General features: G+C 47.5%; 1 protein-coding gene across 3 annotated transcripts in view; it reads left to right on the forward strand.

Annotated features, from left to right (window-relative positions):
* The first annotated feature begins 173 nt into the window (after positions 1 to 173).
* The window catches only part of pex14 (peroxisomal biogenesis factor 14), a 256,878-nt gene continuing 233,773 nt past the window's right edge, over positions 174 to 23,278 (forward strand). Inside the window, exon 1 of one of the 3 annotated variants that reach the window (XM_070860576.1) lies at positions 174 to 243. In XM_070860576.1, coding sequence (XP_070716677.1) covers positions 211 to 243 — 33 coding nt within the window. In that variant the 5' untranslated portion in view covers positions 174 to 210. Of the gene's footprint in view, positions 244 to 3,954; positions 4,038 to 20,946; positions 21,038 to 23,278 lie in introns of those variants that run through there. The other 2 variants (XM_070860575.1, XM_070860574.1) reach the window with 2 other exon arrangements.

The raw sequence follows: 23,278 nt of genomic DNA on the forward strand, positions 1-23,278 counted from the left end.
AGTCGAACATACTTCTGTTCTTTTTGTGAATTAAAATTCTAAATTTAGATCGGATTACGTTTTTAAACTTATTGGAAATTAAATTGAAACGGTGCAATTGTTTTTTTTTATTTTAAATAAAATGTTTTATATTTATGATCGTCGATCGATTTGCGGCGCTTGCGAGCTGGCGAGCGGCGAGTCGGCGCTCGATTGGTAGAGCCGGGCAAGATGGCGTCGTCTGAGCAGGCGGAGCCGCACCAGGTAAGCGCCGCTTGTTTGTGCATCGTGCGGGGAGCTGGCAGCGCCCCGGCTCCGGGCTCCCCGCTTCTCCACACACACACACACACACAGTAGCCGGCTGGAGGCGCCGTGCCGTCCCGTTCCCGGCGGCCCGGCCCGGGCGTTGTGTGTGTGTGTGGGGCCTGTGGCGGTAGCGGAGGGCGGCGCTGACCTGCTGCCGGTGGCCAAAGCTGGGCGGGCCTGCAGCCCTCGGGGTGGGCCGGCGGGGAAAGCCCAGTTCTATGTGTGTGTGTGTCCTCAGTTCTTCCACCCCGTCGGCTGGGAGTGGGAATGAAATGTCAAGGTGCCCACTTTTATTTCAAGGGTACACTGACCAAATGGCCAAACACAAACTCTTATCCATCACCCTCCCCTTAACTGGGAGCATCTGAGACTCAAGCTGGTGGCTTCACTTCCCCACTCCGGAGACTTGAGCACAAAAATCTAGGCTGACCCTCCCAGTGCGGTGCTGAGGGAGCGCTGCCCTGTCGGAGGTGCCGTCTTTCAGATGAGACGTTAAACCGAGGCCCTGTCTGCCCTCTCAGGTGGATGTAAAAGATCCCATGGCCACTATTTCAAAGAAGAGCAGGGGAGGTATGCCCGGTGTCCTGGGGCCAATATTTATATCTAAATCAACAACAACAACTTTTATTTATATAGCACTTACAATGTAGCAGAATATCCCAAGGTGCTTCACAGGAGTGTTATGACAAAAATAAATACATTTCACACTGAGCCACATAAATTATGGCAGATGACCAAAAGCTTGGTCAAAGAGGTAGGTTTTAAGGAGTGTCTTAAAGGAGGAAAGAGGGGCAGAGAAGTGGAGAGGTTTAGGGAGGGTGTTCCAGAGCATAGGGACCAGGCAGCTGAAGGCACGGCCACCGATGGTTGAGCAATTATAATCAGGGTGCTCCAAAAGGCAGAATTTTAAGGAATGCAGATATCCTTTGGGGGGGGGGGGAGGGAGAGAGGGAAGAGGAGGTAGGTTGTGGGGGGAAGGGAAGAGGAGGTAGGTTGTGGTGGGGGGGGGAAGAGGAGGTAAGTTGTGGTGGTGGGGGGGGTAAGAGGAGGTAGGTTGTGGGGGGGGTAAGAGGAGGTAGGTTGTGGTGGGGGTGGGGGGGGGTAAGAGGAGGTAGGTTGTGGTGGGAGGGGGGGAAGAGCTAGGTTGTGGTGGGGGGGGAAGAGGAGGTAGGTTGTGGTTGGGGGGGGGGGAAAGAGGAGGTAGGTTGGGGGGGGGGGAGAAAGAGGAGGTTGGTTGTGGTGGGGGGAAAGAGGAGGTTGGTTGTGGTGGGGAGTGGAAGAGGAGGTTGGTTGTGGTGGGGGGGGGGAAGAGGAGGTTGGTTGTGGTGGGGGGGGGACGAGGAGGTAGGTTGTGTTGGGGGGGGGGGAAGAGGAGGAGGTGGGGGGGGTGAAGAGGAGGTGGTTGGGGGGGGGGAAGAGGAGGAGGTGGGGGGGGGGAAGAGGAGGAGGTGGGGGGGGAAGAGGAGGAGGTGGGGGGGGGAAGAGGAGGTGGTTGGGGGGGGGGAAGAGGAGGTGGTTGGGGGAGAAGAGGAGGAGGAGGAGGTGGGGGGGGGGAAGAGGAGGTGGTTGGGGGAGAAGAGGAGGAGGTGGTGGGGGGGGGGGGAGAGGAGGAGGTGGTGGAAGAGGAGGTAGGTTGTAGTGGGGGGGGGAGAAAGAGGAGGTAGGTTGTTGGGGGGGGGGGAGAGAAAGAGGAGGTAGGTTGTGGGGGGGTGGAAGAGAAAGAGGAGGTAGGTTGTGGTGGTGGGGGTGGGTAGAGAAAGAGGAGGTAGGTTGTGGTGGTGGTGGGGGGGGGAAGAGAGGAGGTAGGTTGTGGTGGGGGGGGGAAGAGGAGGTAGGTTGTGGTAGGGGGGGGAAGAGGAGGGAGGTTGTGGTGGGGGGGAGGGAAAGAGGAGGTAGGTTGTGGTGGGGGCGGTAAGAGGAGGTAGGTTGTGGTGGTGGTGGGGGGGTCGGTAAGAGGAGGTAGGTGGTGGGGGGGGAAGAGGAGGTAGGTTGTGGTGGGGGGGGGGGGAAGAGGAGGTAGGTTGTGGTGGGGGGGGGAAGAGGAGGTAGGTTGTGGGGGGGGGAAGTGGAGGTAGGTTGAGGTGGGGGGGGGAAGAGGAGGTGTTGGGGGGGGGGGAAAGAGGAGGAGGTAGGTTGTGGTGGAGGGGGGGGTGAAGAGGAGGTAGGTTGAGGTGGGGGGGGAAGAGGAGGAGGTAGGTTGTGGTGGAGGGGGGGTGAAGAGGAGGTAGGTGGTGGGGGGGGGGGAAGAGGAGGTGGTGGGGGGGAAGAGGAGGTGGTGGGGGGTGGAAGAGGAGGTAGGTTGTGGTGGGGAGGGGAAGAGGAGGAGGTGGTGGGGAGGGGAAGAGGAGGAGGTGGTGGGGGGGGGAAGAGGAGGAGGTGGTGGGGGGGGGGGGGGGAAAGAGGTGGTGGTGGTGGTGGGGGTGGGGGGGGAAAGAGGTGGTGGTGGTGGGGGGGGGGAAGAGGAGGTGGTGGTGGGGGGAGCGGAAGAGGGGGTAGGTTGAGGTGGGGGGAGGAAGAGGAGGTGGTTGGGGAGGAGGAGGTGGTGGGGGGGAAAGAAGAAGAAGAGGAGGAGGTGGTGGGGGGTAGAGAGGGAGGAGGTGGGGGGGAGGAGGAAGAGGAGGAGGTGGTAGGTGGAGGGGGGTGAGAAAGAGGAGGTGGTTGGTGGGGGGGGGGTTGGAGAGGAGGTGGTTGTTGGGGGGAGAGAGAGAGAGAGAGAGAGAGAGAGCGAGGAGGAGGTAGGTGGTGGGGGAGAGAGGATGAGGTAGGTGGGGGGAGAGGAGGAGGAGGAGGTAGGTAGGTGGAGGTGGGGGGAAGGAGGTAGGTGGCGGGGCAGAAGGGCGGTGTTGTGAGGCTGAAAGAGATTAAAGATAGGGAGGAGCGAGGCCATGGAGGAATTTGTAAACAAGGATGAGGATTTTGAAATTGAGGCATTGCTTATCTGGGGGCCAATGTCGGTTAGCGAGCACAGGGGGTGATGGGTGAGCAGGACTTGGTGCGAGTTAGAACATGGGCTGCAGTTTTGAATGACCACATGTTTATGTAGGGTACAATGTGGGAGACTAGCGAGGAGTGTGTTGGAATAGTCAAGTCTAGAGATAACAGGGATGGATGAGGGTTTCAGTAGCAGATAAGCTGAAGCAGAGTCACTAAAAAACAGATGATCTGGTCATTATCACATTGCTGTTTGTGTGACCTTGCTGTGTGCAAATTAGCTGCCGCGTTTCCCACGTTACAATAGTGACTGCAGGTATAAAAAAAAGTACTTCATTGGCTGTAAAGTGCTTTGGGCCATCTGGTGGTTGTGAAAGGCGTGATAGAAATCCAAGTCTTTCTTTCTTTTCACTTTATTTCAAGGTTACAGTGACCAAACGGCCAAGCACAGACTCCCCCCCCTCTCACTCGCTGGGAGGTTTGGGGTAAAGAGCTCTGAGCCTCCCGCTGTGTTTCTGCTCAGTTATCCGATTCAGCCTCAGCTCATAATTGTTCCAAATCCCACTGGGCTGCAATCCCAGGTTGTCTCAATATGTTGGGAATTTGTCATTGGATTATTTTTGTCCCCCTTTGTGAGAAACATCAGTAACCCAGATACAGCAATCACTTCTCACTCGCAGAGACTCCGTCAGAGCGGACTCCCTCACCCACTGGGGGAAAAAAAGGGAAATCGTATTAATGTCTTGTGTTTCGTTGGCTGCCGTGTTACATTTATTATGTTTCATTTCATCTCAACCTCAACACTATTTGATGATTGCAAGGTATATACACAAACAATGAGATTATTAGAAATGGGTTTATTTGATAGGTTGAAATTTATATATTTTCTCTATTACTTAAAAAGTAATATTTTCTCTATTTAAGAAAAAGAACATGAAATAGCATGCTGTGCTTAACGTTTTTTTAAAAATGACTGTCTGCCTCCGATCTTGTTTCCAATGCCATTTTCTTGTTTTCTATTATTTTAGCACTTGTTAAGATTTTAATAGTACTTGTAATTATGCATTTGCATGTATACAATTAATGATTTCCCCAGCTGATTTACTGTTAATTGTGGGTCTGTCCAGAAACACTGGTTACACCACCGTCTTGCTGTGAATGTGGCCATGTATTGATGATTGGTATCCATGCTGAGAACCACTGTTGGTCAAAAAAGTTAGTGCAAAAGCAAAAATGCTGGCAATCTGAAATTAAAACAGAAAATGCTGCAAACACTCAGCAGGTCAGACAGCATCGGACCACGTGCTAAAGGCCTAATCTTCCAGTCATCGACCTGAAAATGTTAACTCACTTTCTTTCTCCATAGATGCTGCTTGGCTGCTGAGCATTTTCTGTTATAGTATACGTGTTAGAAGCTAGAGTGCCTTGAAGGATGTTGCTTCATCTTTGGAGTCAAATAATGGCTGTAAATTGCTCCAGTTCACTTGTGGTTTCGCACATCAACTCAAACTCTTTGATCAGATTACCTTCTAATCATTCCCAGGTTATCTTAAGTAATTGGTTGTTTATACTGAGTAATTGTGTTTTTGTGTTACAAGCAATGTGGAATTGTTTGAAGTCCATATTTTTTTTGATTGTTTTTGGGGAATGGGAAATAATATTCAGGAAAATTTTATGCAATGATATTTCTCACGTAATCTTGCTGTAGAAGTGCCTATTAGCCCCTCCCAAGTGTCCCAGAAATGCATCTTTAACCCTGAAACATGAAGTTTAACAGGTGATTGACCACTTCTATGATGCTTTGTTTTTGGTCTTCCATATTCTCCTTTTTACTGCGTCAGCTGTGGCTCAGTGGGTAGCACACTCTTTGACCTCACAAAGGCCGTTGATACTATCATCCGTGAGGGACTTTGGAGCGTGCTCCTCCGTTTCGGCTGCCCCCCAAAAGTTTGTCACCTGCTTCACAACAACATGCAGGCCGTAATCCTGACCAACGGATCCACCACAGACCCAATCCACGTCTGGACCGGGGTCAAGCAGGGCTGCGTCATCGCGCCAATGCTCTTCTCGATCTTCCTCGCTGCAATGCTCCATCTCGCTCGCAACAAGCTCCCCGCTGGAGTGGAACTAAACTATAGAACCATTGGGAATCTGTTCAACCTTCGTCGCCTCCAGGCTAGATCCAAGGTCGTCCCATCCTCTCTCATTGAATCACAGTATGGGGACGATGTTTGCGTCTGCGCACATTGAGGTCGAACTCCAAGCCATCGCCAAATGCAACAGCCAATTTACACACAGCAAGCTCCCACAAACAGCAATATGATAATGACCAGATAATCTGTTTTAGTCATGTTGATTGAACAATAAATATTGGCCAGCACACCAGGGAGAATTCCCCTGCTCTTCTTGAAATAGTGCCATACGCTCTTTTACGTCCACCTGAGAGAGCAGACGGGGCGTCGGCTTAAAATCTCATCCGAAACGCGGCACCTCCGACAGTGCAGCACTCCCTCAGCACTGCACTAGAGTCAGCCTAGATTTTTGTGCTCAAGTCTCTGGAGTGGGACTTGAACTCACAACCTTCTGACTCAGAGGCGAGTGTGCTCATCATCATAGGCAGTTCCTCGAAATCGAGGAAGACTTGCTTCTACTCTAAAAGTGAGTTTTCAGGTGACTATACAGTCCAATACGGGAATTACAGTCTCTGTCACAGGTCGGACAGACAGTGGTTGAAGGAAAGGGTGGGTGGGGAGTCTGGTTTGCCGCACGCTCTTTCCGCTGCCTGCGCTTGATTTCTGCATGCTCTCGGCGACGAGACTCGAGGTGCTCAGCGCCCTCCTGGATGCACTTCCTCCACTTAGGGCGGTCTTTGGCCAGGGACTCCCAGGTGTCAGTGGGGATGTTGCACTTTATCAAGGAGGCTTTGAGGGTGTCCTTATAACGTTTCCTCTGCCCACCTGGGGCTCGCTTGCCGTGTAGGAGTAAACTAACGTAATCCCTTGAGGATTTGAGTAACATTTCATTCCGAAAGAATTGGATAACTTTTCAACAGCTCCCAAATATCTTAAATTGAGCGCTGTTCGTTGGTGCATTCAATTTCTGTGGTTCTCAGTTTTACAACATTTGTCATGATAAACCATGTTATTATTACAGGTTTGTGATTTAGAAAGGAGGTGTGCAGCTCAACTGAAAGCCTACATAATGCTGAAAGCAGCTGATTTTAAAAACCATGGTTTAATGCAAAAGGTTAAACAGTTATTTTAGCTAGCAGCTAACTCTTGTGCATCATCTCTGTCCATTGTGCCTTGTCCCAGAAAATCCATGGGCTGCTGGGACCATAGTCTCTCTATTTTAAGAAAAGTAGTATTAGCCCTGTTCTGGATTAGTCCCTGAATAAATAATCTATTTTAAAACAGCCGTATTCTTTTTGGCTTTTAAGACTTTTTTTTAATACTGTGCATTGTAACATGGGTTTGAAAGACTGGTGCGCATTAAATGCAGTGAAGAGCTATACACGAACATTTTTGTTATGGTGGACCTCAAAAGCATTTTCATAACCAGCTTCCCTTCAGATTTCTCATCTGTTTCAAAGTCTCTTCTCTGTAATCAGTGTGGGTATGTCCCTGTAGTATCTGTTGTAGCCAGTTGGGATATGTCAAGGTTGCCTCCCCACAGCATAATGTGAACATGTTCCTGTGATATCTGCTGCAGATAATTGGGGTATGTGAAGGTCTTTAAGCAGCGCAGTGTGAGCCCATTTGGAGACATAGAAACAGATCCTTACAACAGCCTGCATTACATAGAGTATGCAGCATAGAAACGGGCCATTCAACCCAACTGGTCTATGCACCACACAACCCACCTCCCATCCCTCTTCATCCAATCTATTCTTTTCTCCTTCGTGCGTTTAAATGCATTTATGCTATTCACCTCAACGACTTGTGGTAGTGAGTTTCACATTCTAACCACTCTCTGGGTAAATACGTTTCTCCTGAATTTCCTTTTGGATTTGTTAGTGACGATCATATTTATGGCCACTGTGCCCGCTATTTTTTTTCCCCCGTGCGCGATCCTTTTAAATGTGCTGCGTGGCCGCACTGTATCTTTACCAGCGGCAACAGCTGGTGAGCGGTCTGCGCAGGACCTTCGGGAGAACATTGCTTATAGCACTTAGTTGTTGTCTCTCCCACAAGTGGAAATATCTTCTCTACATCTACCCCACCATACCCTTTCATAATGTTAAAGATCTCTACTACAACAACAACAACCTGTATTTATATAGCGCCTTTGATGAATTGAAACGTCCCAAGGCGCTTCACAGGAGTGTTATGAGATTTAAAAAATTTGATACCGAGCCTCATAAGGAGAAATTAGGGCAGGTGACCCTTGGTCCAAAGAGGTAGGTTTTAAGCAGCGGCTTGAAGGAAGAAAGAAAGGCGGAGAGGTTTAGTGAGGAAGTTGCAGAGGTTAAGGCCCAGGCAACAGAAGGCACGGCCACCAATGGTTGAGCGATTTATAATCGGGGATGCTCGAGGGCCGAATTAGAGCAGTGCAGATATCTCTGGTGGGGAGGGATGTGGGGTGTTGTGGGGCTGGAGGAGATTATAGAGATACGGAGGGGCGGGGCCATGGAGAGATTTGAAAACAAGGATGAGAATTTTGAAATCGAGGCATTGCTTCACTGGAACAATGTAGGTCAGCGAGCACCCGGGGGGGGTGATGGGTGAGCGGGACTTGGTGCGAGTTAGGATATGGGCTGGTGAGTTTAAGATGACCTCTAGTTTACGTGGGGTAGAACGTGGGAGGCCAGCCAGGAGTGCGTTGGAATAGTCAAGTCTAGAGGTAACAAAGGCATGGATGAGGTCTTCAGCAGTGGATGAGCTGAGGCAAGGGCGGAGACAGGCACTAGATCAACCCTCGGCCTTCCCTTTTCTAGAGGAACGAGCCCCAGCCTGTTTATTTTTTCCTGGTCGATCAAACCTCTCAGTTCTGGTATCGTCCTTGTAAATCGTTTTTGCACCTTCTCGAGTGCCTCTGTAACCTTTTTATAACATGGAGACCAGAACTATGCACAGTAGTTCAAGTCTGGTACAACAAAAGTTCTATACAAGTTTAATATAACTTCTCTGCTTTTTAATTCTATCCCTCTGGAAATGAGCCCCAGTGCTTTGTTTGTTTTTTTAAAAATAGCCTTATTCACCTGCAGCGCTACATTTAGTGATTTGTGTACCTGTATCCCTTAATCCCTTTGCCCCGTGACCCCATTTAGGCTCTTGCTTTCCAAGGATTAGGTGACCTCCTGATTCTTCGGACCAAAATGCACCACTCCACACTTATCTACATTGAAATTCATTTGCCAATTGCACGCATAATGAAGGTGTTCTCCAAGTTTGATTTTTTTTTTTAATTACCTTGAGCTGAAATGGTTCTCAAAGAGCTACTGTGCTTCCTTTAGTGTGATGGATATAGAGGCTGATGGACAGATGGGAAGACAGCGGCAGCAGAGAGTTTATGTCAGAGGACAGTGAGCAAAATTGACACAAGTAAAATGACACAATCCACATGTGCTCTCCCACAAATCAGGCCCGATACAGTTCAGGATCGTTGGCCTGAACTTTAAAGGACACTTCTGGACTGGGTGAAAGATTAGAGCAGTCAGCACTGCAGCAGAGTGTGAAATGCTGATGATTTCACAAATTTGAAGGGTAATCCAACTTGGATGTTTAAATTACAGACAACCAGACTCTGTGTACGCACCCCTGCAACAATGGGCCAACATGGCCACCCCATCACCAGTACAAGAACCAGGGAAATGTCAGCCCTTGCAACACTGAAGACATGTGGGTCAGTGCCAATGAGTTTTGCTGCATTGGAAAGAAAAATTGTCAACCAGCGAGGGAAAGAATTTGTTGGAACAGAGCAAAGTTTACTGTGATACCGGTGATAATTTGAAGTTGATAATTCTTTTCAAACAAAAGACTGAACCGATAGGGGAGGGAGAAGAGAGGAGATGGGATGATGGTGTGGGGGTGGGGGGGCGTGCTATTAAATTCAACACGAAAGGTTAGATTTGAATACTTGATAGTGAGCTTGGTCAAGTAGAAAGACTTGCAGTTACATAAGAAAGACTTGCATTTCATGATCACTGGACGTCCCAAAGCACTTTACAACCGATGAAGATATTTTGAAGTGTAGTCACTGTTGTAACGTGGGAAATGCAGCAGCCAATTGGCGCACAGCAAGCTCCCACAAACAGCAATGTGATAATGACCAGATAATCTGTTTTAGTGGTGTTGATTGAGGGATAAATATTGGCCAGGACACCGGAGATAACTCCCCTGCTCTTCTTCGAAATAGTGCCATGGAATCTTTTACTTGCATCCGAGAGGGTTTAATGTCTCATCTGAAAGACGGTACTTCTGACAATGCAGCGTTCCCTCAGCACTGCACTGAAGTGTCAGCCTAGATTTTTGTGCTGTAGTCTCCGGAGTGGGACTTGAACCCAGAGGCAAGGCTGCTACTAACTGAGCCACTGTCTTTCACACCCATAGGTAGACTCAAAGGACATGAGAACATAAGAACATAAGAATTAGGAACAGGAGTAGGCCATCTAGCCCCTCGAGCCTGCTCCGCCATTCAACAAGATCATGGCTGATCTGGCAGTGGACTCAGCTCCACTTACCCGCCCGCTCCCCATGAGGACCTCATAGCCAATAAGTTTATTTTGAAGTCCAATCCCTGTTCTGTAGGCAAACAAGGCAACCTGTCACTGCAAATCAAGGTCCCAGGATCAACATCAAAATAGTCACCACACAATCTTGAATGGTGTTGTTTGAGGGAACAGTATTGGCCAGGACAGCAGGAGAATTTCTGACTCTTCAAATAGTGTGATGACATGTATTTTTAATGTCTCATCCACTACACCAGCAAAGACATGCTGATCCAGGCCGACTTGAACAACCTATCAACAACCTGTCTCCAGTTTAGGCGACCATTTTGGACAGTTGCCGAAGCCCTTCAGCGATCTTCTCTCAGCCTCGTTGATCGATGGCGAAATGCTTGGAAGAACTGCGACATACGGAATGGACGGACTGTCTCATCTGAAAGACGGCACCACCAACAATACAGCACACTCGCTCAGATCTGCACTGGAGTGTCGGCCTATGCTCAAGTGCTACAGTGGAGCTTGAACCCACAACCATCTAACTTTGAGACGAGCTTCCAACCAACTGAGTCCAGCTAACATTTGAGGTCAGGTACTGGTTTGATAAAGGGGAGTTGCTTAATCTTGGAGCTCGCTTGATAGCAGAGTCTTTGAAAGGCCACAAGCTGGACAGTATTATAGTTGTCCTACAATGAGGAAGCACAACATCAGCCTTGATACCTGGAGGCCCAACTATGTTTCTTCAGCTGCTAGATATAGCAGTTAACAGGCTATTCTGAGCTTCTCTTGGGAACTAGGGAGGCATCCATAGCTGAAGTGTGAGTGGGGGGTTGTTGGGGAATTTCCAGCCTATGTTGAAGGGGTTTGTTAAAGTTGTAATTGGACAGAAACTGCCAGATACACTTGGATTGGACTGAATCTTTGTTTATATTATTCTCATCCTTGTTTTCAAATCCCTCCATGGCTTCGTCCCTCCCTATCTCTGTAATCTCCTCCAGCTCCCCCGAGACATAGAAACATAGAAAATAGGTGCAGGAGTAGGCCATTCGGACCTTCGAGCCTGCACCGCCATTCATTGAGTTCATGGCTGAACATGCAACTTCAGTACCCCATTCCTGCTTTCTCGCCATACCCCTTGATCCCCCTAGTAGTAAGGACTACATCTAACTCCTTTTTGAATATATTTAGTGAATTGGCCTCAACAACTTTTTGTGGCAGAGAATTCCACAGGTTCACCACTCTCTGGGTGAAGAAGTCTCTCCTCATCTCGGTCCTAAATGGCTTACCCCTTAACCTTAGACTGTGACCCCTGATTCTGGACTTCCCCAACATTAATAAGAACATAAGAACATAAGAATTAGGAACAGGAGTAGGCCATCTAGCCCCTCGAGCCTGTTCTGCCATTCAACAAGATCATGGCTGATCTGGCCGTGGACTCAGCTCCACTTACCCGCCCCCTCCCCATAACCCTTAATTCCCTTATTGGTTAAAAATCTATCTATCTGTGATTTGAATATATTCAATGAGCTAGCCTCAACTGCTTCCTTGGGTAGAGAATTCCACAGATTCACAATCCTCTGGGAGAAGAAATTCCTTCTCAACTCGGTTTTAAATTGGCTCCCCGGTATTTTAAGGCTGTGCCCCCTAGTTCTAGTCTCCCCGACCAGTGGAAACAACTTCTCTGCCTCTATCCTGTCTATCCCTTTCATTATTTTAAATGTGTCTATAAGATCACCCCTCATCCTTCTGAACTCCAACGAGTAAAGATCCAGTCTACTCAATCTATCATTATAAGGTAACCCCCTCATCTCCGGAATCAGCCTAGTGAATCGTCTCTGTACCCCCTCCAAAGCTAGTATATCCTTCCTTAAGAAAGGTGACCAAAACTGCACGCAGTACTCCAGGTACGGCCTTACCAATACCCTATACAGTTGCAGCAGGACCTCCCTGCTTTTGTACTCCATCCCTCTCGCAATGAAGGCCAACATTCCATTTGCCTTCCTGATTACCTGCTGCACCTGCAAACTAACTTTAGTGATTCATGCACAAGGACCCCCAGGTCCCTCTGCACCGCAGCATGTTGTAATTTCTCCCCATTCAAATAATAATCCCTTTTACTGTTTTTTTTTCCAAGGTGGATGACCTCACATTTTCTGACACCTGCGCTCCTCTAATTCTGCCCTTTTGAGCATCCCTGATTTTAATCGCTCAACCATTGGTGGCCGTGCCTTCAACTGCTGAGGCTCTAAGCTCTGGAATTCCCTCCCTAAACCTCTCCATCTCTCGTTCTTCCTTTAAGGCGCTCCTTAAAGCTACCTCATTGACCAAGCCTGCCCTAATTTCTTATGTGACTCAGTGTCAAATGTTGTTTTGAAGCGCCATGGGACGTTTTACTACGTTAAAGGCGCTATATAAATGCATGATCTTCACCACACGTCAAATCCAAGAAAAATGCAGGGAGCAGCACCAACCTCTGTACATGACCGCCTTTGACCTCACAAAGGTCTTTGACACTGTCAACCGTGAGGGATTATGGAGTGTCCTCCTCCATTTCGGCTGCCCTCAAAACCATCCTCCGCCTGCTTCACGATGACCTGCAAGCCGTGATCCTGACCAACGGATCCACCACCGACCCAATCCACGTGTGGACCGGGGTCAAGCAAGGCTGTGTCATTGCACCAACACTCTTCTCGATCTTCCTTGCTGCAATGCTCCATCTCGCCCTTAGTAAGCTCCCCGCTGGACTGGAGCTAATCTACAGAACAAACGGGAATCTGTTTAACTTCCATCGCCTTCAGTCCAGATCCAAGGTTGTCCCATCCTCTGTCATTGAATTACAGTATACAGACGACGCTTGCATTTGCGCACACTCTGAGGTCGAACTCCAAACCATCGTCAACACCTTCACCGAAGCGTACGAGAGTATGGGCCTTACATTAAACATCCATAAGACAAAGGTTCTCTACCAACTTGCCCCCGCCACACAGCACTGCCCCCCCGGTTATCAAAATCCATGACTAGGCCTTGGACAACATGGACCACTTTCCATACCTTGGGAGCCTACTGTCAACAAGGGCAGATGTTAATGGCTAAGTCCAACACGGCCTTCAGTGTGCCAGTGCAGCCTTCGGTCACCTGAGGAAGAGAGCGTTTGAAGACCAGGACCTCAAACCCGGCACCAAGCTCATGGTCTACAGAGCAGTAGTGATACCCACCCTCCTATATGTTTGACATGGACCATGTACAGCAGGCATCTCAAAGCACTGGAGAAGTACCACCAACGCTGCCTCCGCAAAATACTGGAAATTCATTGGCAGATAGGCGCACCAACGTCTGTGTTCTCGCTCAGGCCAGCATCGAAGCATTGACCATGCTCGAAGAGTTCTGATGGATGGGCCACATCATCCGCATGCCCAATACTAGACTCTCCAAACAAGCGTTCTACTCCGACCTCCGACTCGGCAAGCTAGTCCCAGATGGGCAGAGGAAATGCTTCAAGGGCACCTTTAAAGTCTCCTTGGAAAAAGTGCAGGAATCCCTGGCCCAAGACTGCTCAAAGTGGAGGAGAAGCATCCGGGAGGGCGCCGAACACCTCGGGTCTCTTCGCCGGGAGCACGCGAAAGCCAAGCGCAAACAGCGGAAGGAGCGCACGGCAAACCAAGAACTTCAACCACCTGCCCCATCTGTGACAGAGACTGTAGGTCCCGCATTGGTCTCATCAGTCAACTGAGAAACATAGAAAATAGGTGCACGAGCAGGTCATTCGGCCCTTCGAGCCTGCACCACCATTCAATATGATCATAGCTGATCATGCAACTTCAGTACCCCATTCCTGCTTTCTCTCCATACCCCTTGATCCCTTTAGCTGTAAGGGCCATATCTAACTCCCTTTTGAATATATCTAACGAACTGGCCTCAACAACTTTCTGTGGTAGAGAATTCCACAGGTTCACAATTCTCTGAGTGAAGAAGTTTCTCCTCATCTCGGCCTTAATGGCTTACCCCTTATCCTTAGACTGTGACCCCTGGTTTTGGACTTCCCCAACATCGGGAACATTCTTCCTGCATCTAACTTGTCCAATTCTGTCAGAATTTTATATGTTTCTATGCAATCCCCTCTCATTCCATTGAATATAAGCCTAGTCGATCCAGTCTTCATATGTCAGTCCTGCCATCCCGGGAATCAGTCTGGTGAGCCATCGCTGCACTCCCTCAATGTCCTTCCTCAGATTAGTGTGGAAGCAAGTCATCCTCGACTCCGGGGGACTGCCTCAGAAGATATAAATGCAAGTTGTTGTATAGTGGCACCTGTGGCGGTTATGGATCAGCGTATTGTGTTTTTGTATTTTACTGTTGTGGCATTTCGCTGTATCTTTAACAGGTTATAGTAACAGATAAGGGAACCTGCAAATGATGTAGTGTAAATTATGTTTAGAAAGATCAGTGAAATATTTGTTCTGTTTTCGCGTGGGTATAATATATCTGTGTGCTACACGTAGTAAATTCTACAAAGAGACACAAGATATTTTTATATGGCATACGGATGTTAAAACTTCATCAGTATCTTCTCAACACTATCTGATGCTTTGTTTGTGTGGGCCACATAGCTGTGTACCGTGGTGTTTCGTTGACCATGAAGTTTGAATCCATAAGCAAAGGCAAAGTACTGCGGATGCTGGAAATCTGAAATTAAAACAGAAAATGCTGGAAACACTCAGCGGGTCAGGCAGCATCTGTGGAGAGAGAAAGAGAGTTAATGTTTCAGGTCAATGACCTTCATCTCTTTTTCTCTCTCTACAGATGCTGCCTGACCTGAGTATTTCCAGCATTTTCTGTTTTTACTTAAGTTTGAATCCATGTTCCTGTTAATTGGCAGATATGTATTTCGAGTTGCTGTTTCTTTCAGAGTTTGGGCGTTATGATTTGGGAACTATCTACCAAAGAGCCCTTCACAAACAGCCAGACCCACAAATTGAAACGGGACAGACCAGCAAATAAGAAATACCAGTGCAAATTAGGAACAAATTTCCTGACCCTTAAGAATTGGTTTCATAGGCCTTTTCTGGCCAACCTTAAGGAGCGATCCTGAATTGCCCCAGTGTTACCAGACAGAATGTTAAAATATCATGGCAAAATTATGAGGGGCCTAGATAGGGTGGCTAGGAAGGACCTATTTCCCTTAGCAGAGGGGTCAACAACCAGGGGGCATAGATTTAAAGTGATTGGTAGAAGGTTTAGAGGGGATTTGAGGGGAAATTTCGCGCCCAGAGGGTGGTGGGGGTCTGGAACTCACTTTTTGAAAGGGTGGTAGAGGCAGAAACCCTCACCACATTTAAAAAGTACTTGGATGTGCACTTGAAGTGCCGTAACCTACAGGGCTACGGACCCAGAGCTGGAAAGTGGGATTAGGCTGGATAGCTCTTTGTTGGCCGGCACGGATAGGATGGGACAAAATGGCCTCCTTCTGTGCTGTAAATGTTTATGATTCTATACCCTAGGGCCCCACTACTATAATAAACAAACAATAGTAACCACGCTTAATACACCCAACGGCGCGCGCGCACACACAGCCATTAAATGACAATGTTGTGAATATCAGTAAGGCACTTTATACTCTGCGGTGCTCACTCGACATGGAACTGGTTTCACAGGGCTCAAGGGTTGTACCCCAACTACCACAGTCTGAATAGTCCTGTTGGGACTGAACCTGCTTTTGTAAAGTTAACTACCTTAAATTTAAAATGTCCTTTTTAATAATATAGCTGCTATGATATCCAAAAGAACATTTTTATAGTTCTCCCAATTTTTCTGCAATTATGGCCTACCAAACGAAACGTCAACATCATTAAAACAGATTGGTCATTATCTCTCTGTGGGAGCTTGCTGTGTGCAAATTGGCTGCTGCGTTTCCTACATTGCAACAGTGACTACATTTCACAAAGTATTTAATTGGCTGTAAAGCGCTTTGAGATGTCCAGTGGCTGTGAAAGGAGTGATATAAATCCAAGTCTTTTTTTTCTTTCTTTCAAGTTTGTTGTTTACACGTTTATTACTTTAATTTTGACCCTTGCCCCGAAGCCAAGGAACAATTCCAGACCTGGTTTGAGCTTTATTTATTTGTATTCATTTCAAAACGCTGTTGAATCTCTCCATATTTTACTGTGCACCGAGAGATTCATAGGTTACCCACTATAATACACAAGTTAGTTGGATTGAATAATATTTGGCTGCTCAGTATTTTCGAGTCGATAGAACCATTTCGCCCAAGCATGATCAATAATTACCGACTTCCCCTTCACGGCTGGTGCAGTATAACTGCAGCCCGGTACGATGCAAAGTTTCCTGGGAACATTTTAAACTTTTTGTTTTGAATGTTTTTTGTGTATTCGAGAGCTGACTGGACAAGACTACTGTGGAGAGGAGGAGTGTGGGTGCAGGGGAGTGTGGGTGGGTGTTATCACAGTCATGTCCGTATCCTGCCCCCTCCGGTGCCTACACACATGCAATCCCAGCGGGGTTTGCTGACGTGGTTGAATTTTATCCTCTCCAGCCCAGGGGCACTGAGCCCAGTATCTCCAGGCACCCTCTGGCTGAAACCTAACTTTGCATAAACTAGGGACTGAAGCTAGGCTCTTCCTGATATGAATGAATCAGCTGCTCATTGGATAAACTCCATAAACTGTTGGGAGGAGCCTGCACTCACTAATCAAATGAGTCAATTTTTTTAAGGCTGCATCTATTTGCAACACCAGATTTCTGACTGGTCCCCTTGGAGAACCAGACACACCCAACAGTTTGTTTGCAATGTGTAATTTGACCCAGTCTTGCCAGCGAGCTTACAGAATGTGGAGAATGTGTTCTGCAATTGTAATTATGGAAACATAGAAAACATAGAAAATAGGTGCAGGAGTAGGCCATTCGACCCTTCTAGCCTGCACCGCCATTCAATGAGTTCATGGCTGAACATGCAACTTCAGTACCCCATAAGTTGTGCTTGGCTGCTAAAATAAAAGACTTTATAGTCCAGTTCACTTTTTTTCCTGAGACCTGCATTATCTTGCAGTGTTTTAAAAAATTTATTCACGGGATGTGTGCGTCGCTGGCAAGGCCGGCATTTATTGCCCATCCCTAATTGCCCCTTGAACCGCTGCAGTCCGTGTGGTGAAGGTGCTCCCACAGTGCTGTTAGGGAGGGAGTTCCAGGATTTTGACCCAGCGACAATGAAGGAACGGCCGATATATTTCCAAGTCAGGATGGTGTGACTTGGAGGGAACTTGGAGGTGGTGGTGTTCCCATCCGCCTGCTGCCCTGGTCCTTCTAGGTGGTAGAGTCCGCGGGTTTGGGAGGTGCTGCCGAAGAAGCCTTGGTGAGTTGCTGCAGTGCATCTTGTAGATGGTACACACTGCAGCCACGGTATGTCGGTGATGGAGGGAGTGGATGTTTAAGGTGGTGGGTGGGGTACCAATCAAGTAGGCTGCTTTGCCCTGGATGGTGTTGAGCTTCTTGAGCTCCCTGTTGTATATCTCTGTGATGCCCTTATACAGTTGATGCATACATCATCATCATCATCATAGGCAGTCCCTCGGAATTGAGGAAGACTTGCTTCCACTCTTAAAACAAGTCCTTAGGTGGCTGAACAGTCCAATACATGAGCCACAGTCCCTGCCACAGATGGGACAGACAATCTTTGAGGGTAAGGGAGGGTGGGACAGGTTTGCTGCACGCTCCTTCCGCTGCCTGCGCTTGTTTTCTGCATACTCTCGGTGTTGAGACTCGAGGTGCTCAGTGCCCTCCTGGATGCACTTCCTCCACTTAGGGCGGTCTTTGGCCAGGGACTCCCAGGTGTCGGTGGGGATGTTGCACTTTATCAGGGAGGCTTTGAGGGTGTCCTTGAAATGTTTCCTCTGTCCACCTTTGGCTCGTTTGCCGTGTAGGAGTTCCGAGTAGAGCGCTTGCTTTGGGAGTCTCGTGTCTGGCATGCGAACAATGTGGCCTGCCCAGCGGAGCTGATCAAGTGTGGTCAGTGCTTCAATGCTGGGGATGTTGGTCTGGTTGAGGACGCTAATGTTGGTGCGGCTGTCCTCCCAGTGGAATTGTAGGATCTTGCGGAGGCATCGTTGGTGATATTTCTCCAGCGACTTGGTGTCTACTGGTCCATGTCTCTGAGCCGTACAGGAGGGCGGGTATTACTACAGCCCTTGTAGACCATGAGCTTGGTGGTAGATGTAGCGTAAGAAATAGTGTTTTTCACAGTCACCGCACAACTGAAAGTGCTTTATAGCCAATGAAGTACTTTTGAAATGTAGTCACCGTAGTCATGTAAGAAACACTGCAGACAATTTGTGCAAAACAAGGTCCCACAAACAATAATAAAATAAATGACTAGTTCATCATTTTTTTTTAAAAGGTGATGGTTGAGGGATTGATTTTGGCCAGGACACTGGGGAGAACTCCAGGGGAAGGACTTTTGAACTAGGTAACACTGGGAGAATTGCTGGTGTTTGCAGGTATGTTACTGCTGGTAGAGGAGGAAACACCTTGAGGTGATTTGGAGTGCGTTTCCACTTCACACTGAGGCTAACTTTGTGTCTGTAAAGTTGAAGCCTGAGTTGGCTGGAGGTGGGAGGTGCTTTGTTCCAGTGTCGGATTGGACCTTCACTTTGTGCTGCGTATTGCTATCTGTGTGAAGAGGTAATTGCTTCTCACCAACACTACGCTTGTGGTTTAAGAGTATCACACAAAGATCTGTTGGCACAACAAAATGTATTTCATGATTCAAAGAGGCTGCAGGAGGACGTAGACAGGCTAAGTGAGTGGGCAAGAATTTGGCAGATGGAGTAAAATGTTGGAAAGTGTGAGGTCATGCACTTTGGCAGAAAAAAAATCAAAGAACAAGTTATTTATTTAAATGGAGAAAGATTGCAAAGTGCCACAGTACAGCGGGTCCTGGGGGTACTTGTGCATGAAACACAAAAGGATAGTATGCAGGTACAGCAAGTGATCAGGAAGGCCAATGGTATCTTGGCCTTTATTGCAAAGGGGATGGAGTATAAAAGCAGGGCAGTCTTGTTACAGTTGTATAGGGTATTGGTGAGGCCACACCTGGAATACTGCGTGCAGTTTTGGTTTCCATATTTACGAAAGGATATACTTGCTCTGGAGGCAGTTCAGAGAAGGTTCACTCGGTTGATCCCGGGGATGAGGGGGCTGACTTATGAGGAAAGGTTGAGTAGGTTGGGCCTCTACTCATTGGAATTCAGAAGAATGAGAGTTGATCTTATCGAAACGTATAAGATTATGAGGGGGCTTGACAAGGTGGATGCAGAGAGGATGTTTCCACTGGTGGGGGAAGACTAGAACGAGAGGGCATGATCTTTGAATAAGGAGCCGCCCATTTAGAGCTGAGATGAGGAGAAATTTCTTCTCTGAGGGTTGTGAATCTGTGGAATTATCTGCCTCAGAGAGCTGTGGAAGCTGGGACATTGAATAAATTTAAGACAGAACTAGACAGTTTCTTAAACGATAAGGGGTTATGGGGAGCAGGCAGGGAAGTGGAGCTGAGTCCATGATCAGATCAGCCATGATCTTATTGAATGGCAGACCAGGCTAGAGAGGCCGAATGGCCTACTCTTGCTCCTATTTCTTATGTTCTTGTGAAGTACAATTTTTCGTAGTGTATTGATACCAATATACCTAATAAACTTGGTGGCAGCACTGATGTGATTATACACTGAACGTTTATAGACAATATGAATTACTGGGTTATTGAGCAGCTAACATAACTATTATTTTAAAAAAGAATTTGAGATGTATACCTGGAAACCATAGACCAGTACATTTATTATCTGTTGAAGTGTGAGTTTTTGAAATGCTCTTGAGCAAACTACTGGATGAAAATCATAACTCTCGAAAGTATTTTTGGCATAAATTCAGGAGAGGAGGGTTATATTTAACTAGCTGAGAGTAATTTTTCAAAATGCTATTGACCTGCTGGATGGGGATCAGCAGCTGATATTAGAGATTGGAATTTTCAGAAAGATTGTGACACTGAAAAAGACATGCTTTCATTTATATAGCGCCGTTCATCACCACCGGATGTCTCAAAGCGCTTTACAGCCAATGAAGTATTTTTGGAGTGTAGTCACTGTTGTAATGTAGGAAACTCGGCAGCCAATTTGCGCACAGCAAGCTCCCACGAACAGCAATGTGATAATGACCAGACAATCTGTTTTAGTGATGATTGAGGTATAAATGTTGGCCAGGAACACCCGGGGATAACTCTCCTGCTCTTCTTCAAAATGGGGCCGTGGGATCTTTTATAAGCGAGCAGACGGGGGCCCTCGATTTAACAGCACAGCCGAAAGATGGCACCTCCGACAGTGCGGCGCTCCCTCAGCACTGCACTGGGAGTGTCAGCCTAGATTTATGTCCTCAAGTCCCTGGAGTGAGACTTGATGGGCAAGATGTGTCATAGAATAGGAGACAAAGTGAGATGCTGGGTAGAAAATTGGTTTAGAAGCAGGATAATCATTATGGGAATTTTTCAGATTAGAAAGAAGTGGGTGGGTCCCTTACTAATTTTAATATATATTTATAATTTAGACAAGCGTGTTGTAAGCAAAATGACCAGCTTTTCATCTTATGCTAGTTTATGCTAATTCAGATTATGCTCGTGAAGTACAGTACAAAAAAGATTTGGAAGGACTTTAGTCGTTTTGGTAATTGGCTGCAGCAATTTAATGTGCATAAATATAAAATAATTAGTATGGGAGCAAACCAAAAAGAGGAGCATGAATTTAATACAACAGTGATACTGCATGCTGCTGATGAAAAAGATCTAGGGGTTATAGTGGATAACTTTGCAATCTTGAGCACTATGATTAGCAAACCTGATATTGGATTGTATCAGCAGAGGGCAGGATGGAAATCTGAAAGAGATTTATTGCTGTGCAAGGTGCTGGTCATACCCAATCTCTGGGGTACAGTGAACAGTTCTTGCCACCTAATCACAGGAAGGTTAGCACAGTCCTAATGCTGACCTCTATGGCTCTTTCAGCTTCCTCCTTTGCATATTTTGACATGATTCGTGGAGTATGTACATTGACCCGGAGTTTGCAGTCGGCGGTGAAGCAAAGGCGTTTGCCCCTCGTCCCCGAGGTAAGCTTCGCACAAAGATCTCGCGTACTCTGTGTCGAAGTTCGGGTTCTCCGATCAACGGAGTATAGTGGGGATCCCTGAGTGCCAGCTGCTGTGACGTCAACAAGCTGTCTAAGCAGCCAATCAAAATACAGAATACTCACAGGCAGCAAACCAGGAAGTGGGTAAGCTCTTGAAATTCTATCTTTAAAAAATGTTAGAGAGCAGAACAAAGACTGGGGCGCTCTCATGGGGCACAGGCAATCCTGAAATCAAGATGAACAACCATGTTAATTTTAAAAAATGGATACATTTAACACTGAACAAAATAACAATTAGTTTTTCAGGGCTGTAACCTTTCTTTAGCCGTCAATACGCTGTTGAAACCCCAGCGACATCTCATCCCTTTGGGTCTAACTTGGTGTGGGATATTTAACAGCGTAATTACCAGGGAAGCCTCCTTGGAAAAAGTACAACATCCCCACCGACACCTGGGAATCCCCGGCCCAAGACCGCTCAAAGTGGAGGAGCAGCATCCGGGGAAGGCACCCAACACCTCGAGTCTCTTTGCCAGGAGCACGCGGAAGCCAAGCTTAGACAGCGGAAGGAGCGCACGGCAACCCAAGCCCCCCCCCCCCCCCACCCACCACCCGTCCCTCCAACCACCGTCTGCCCCACCTGTGACAGAGACTGTAGGTCCCACATCGGGCTCATCAGTCACCTGAGAACTGGTGTTAGTGTGGAAGCGTCATCCTCGCCTCCGAGAAACTGCCTCGGAAGAAGAAGACCAGGGAAGAACCTAAGTTTTCACCGGTTTCCTTGATTTGAGAGATTTCAGTGATTACTGGCTCTGTGCGCAGTGGATCCACAATGCAGCGTGTGGAGGAGCAGTGAATGACTGACCACAGCTTCAGGATTTCATTCACCAAATCCCAAAGTTGTGGTCCGTTTCAAAGGCGGAATGACGGTGAGCGCTGCCAGTTCTCCATCATCCCCACCGCAAATTCCCGGCCAGCGGTCTTTACTTTCCTCCAATGTGCAGTATTTTACATTTATCCATACTGAATTTCAACTCCACTTACTTCAATTCATCCCAACTTGTATCTGCCTTCCTCAGATCCGACTGCCACCCCCACTCCCGAGTTTGTTCCGGGTATTTGGAAAGATCTGCTTGTGAATACAAGTTGTTTGAATGTAAATTAGATGTAGTGGGGGTCTCCACACACAATCCTGGGGCACCCCACACATTCCTTCCCTAACCAGTACCCGGTGCTGCTTCTCATCAGCCAATTCATTATTCATTCTCTGCTTTCTCCCTCTTGATGTCATTAACAATTAGGAACAGGAGTCGGCCATTCGGCCCCTCGAGTCTGCTCCGCCATTCAATGAGATCATGGCTGACCTTCGACCTCAACTCCACTTTCCTGCACTATCCCTATATCCCTTGATTCCCCTAGAGTCCAAAAATCTATCGCTCTCTGACTTTAAATATATTTGACTAAGCATCCACAGCCCTCTGGGTAGAGAATTGCAAAAATTCACCACCCTCTGAGTGAGGAAATTTCTCTCCTTCAGTCTTAAATGGCCGACCCCTTATTCTGAGACTGTGACCCCTGGTTCTAGACGCCCCAGCCCGGGGGAAACATCCTCCCTGCATCTACCCTGTCAAGCCCTGTAAGAATTTTGTATGATTCAATGAGATCACCTCTCATTTTTCTAAACTCTAGAGAATATAGGCCTAGTCTGCTCAATCTCTCCTCATAGGACAATCCTCCCATCCCAGGAATCAGTCTGGTGAACCTTCGTTGCACTCCCTCTATGTCCTGCCACCTTAAGCTGGGGTAGCAGCATTTCATGAAGATTCTGGGGAAATGTCAGGCCATAACATAGGGCTTTCCACATTCCATTGGGAATGTATTGTCCTCAGAAACACCAAGCAGGCGAGTCACACAGGGGTGTCCCCTCCTGCCGTGGTGTTCGCTGCTGTTAATTGCTTATTATCACACTAAATATTTTTCATGCACTGCTTTGGGTATTTTTTTGGTTTCACAAGATCCAGATTTAATTGTGTCTGATGCAGCAATCCTGCCAATGCATCACCATCCTATAGTTTAAAAAGCTGTTTGTCTTTTATGTGCAAAGAACAGTTCCTGTTTGCACATCGGCAATTTAGTATCTGTCCTGCCCACGTGTTTACGTGGTGTGATTTTAAGTTGTACCGAGGTTTGTTTTTTGACTGAGCTTAACTTTGAAAAGAAGGTG

Source organism: Pristiophorus japonicus, chromosome 18 (assembly GCF_044704955.1).
Source record: "Pristiophorus japonicus isolate sPriJap1 chromosome 18, sPriJap1.hap1, whole genome shotgun sequence".
In the NCBI taxonomy this organism is placed as follows: domain Eukaryota; kingdom Metazoa; phylum Chordata; class Chondrichthyes; family Pristiophoridae; genus Pristiophorus; species Pristiophorus japonicus.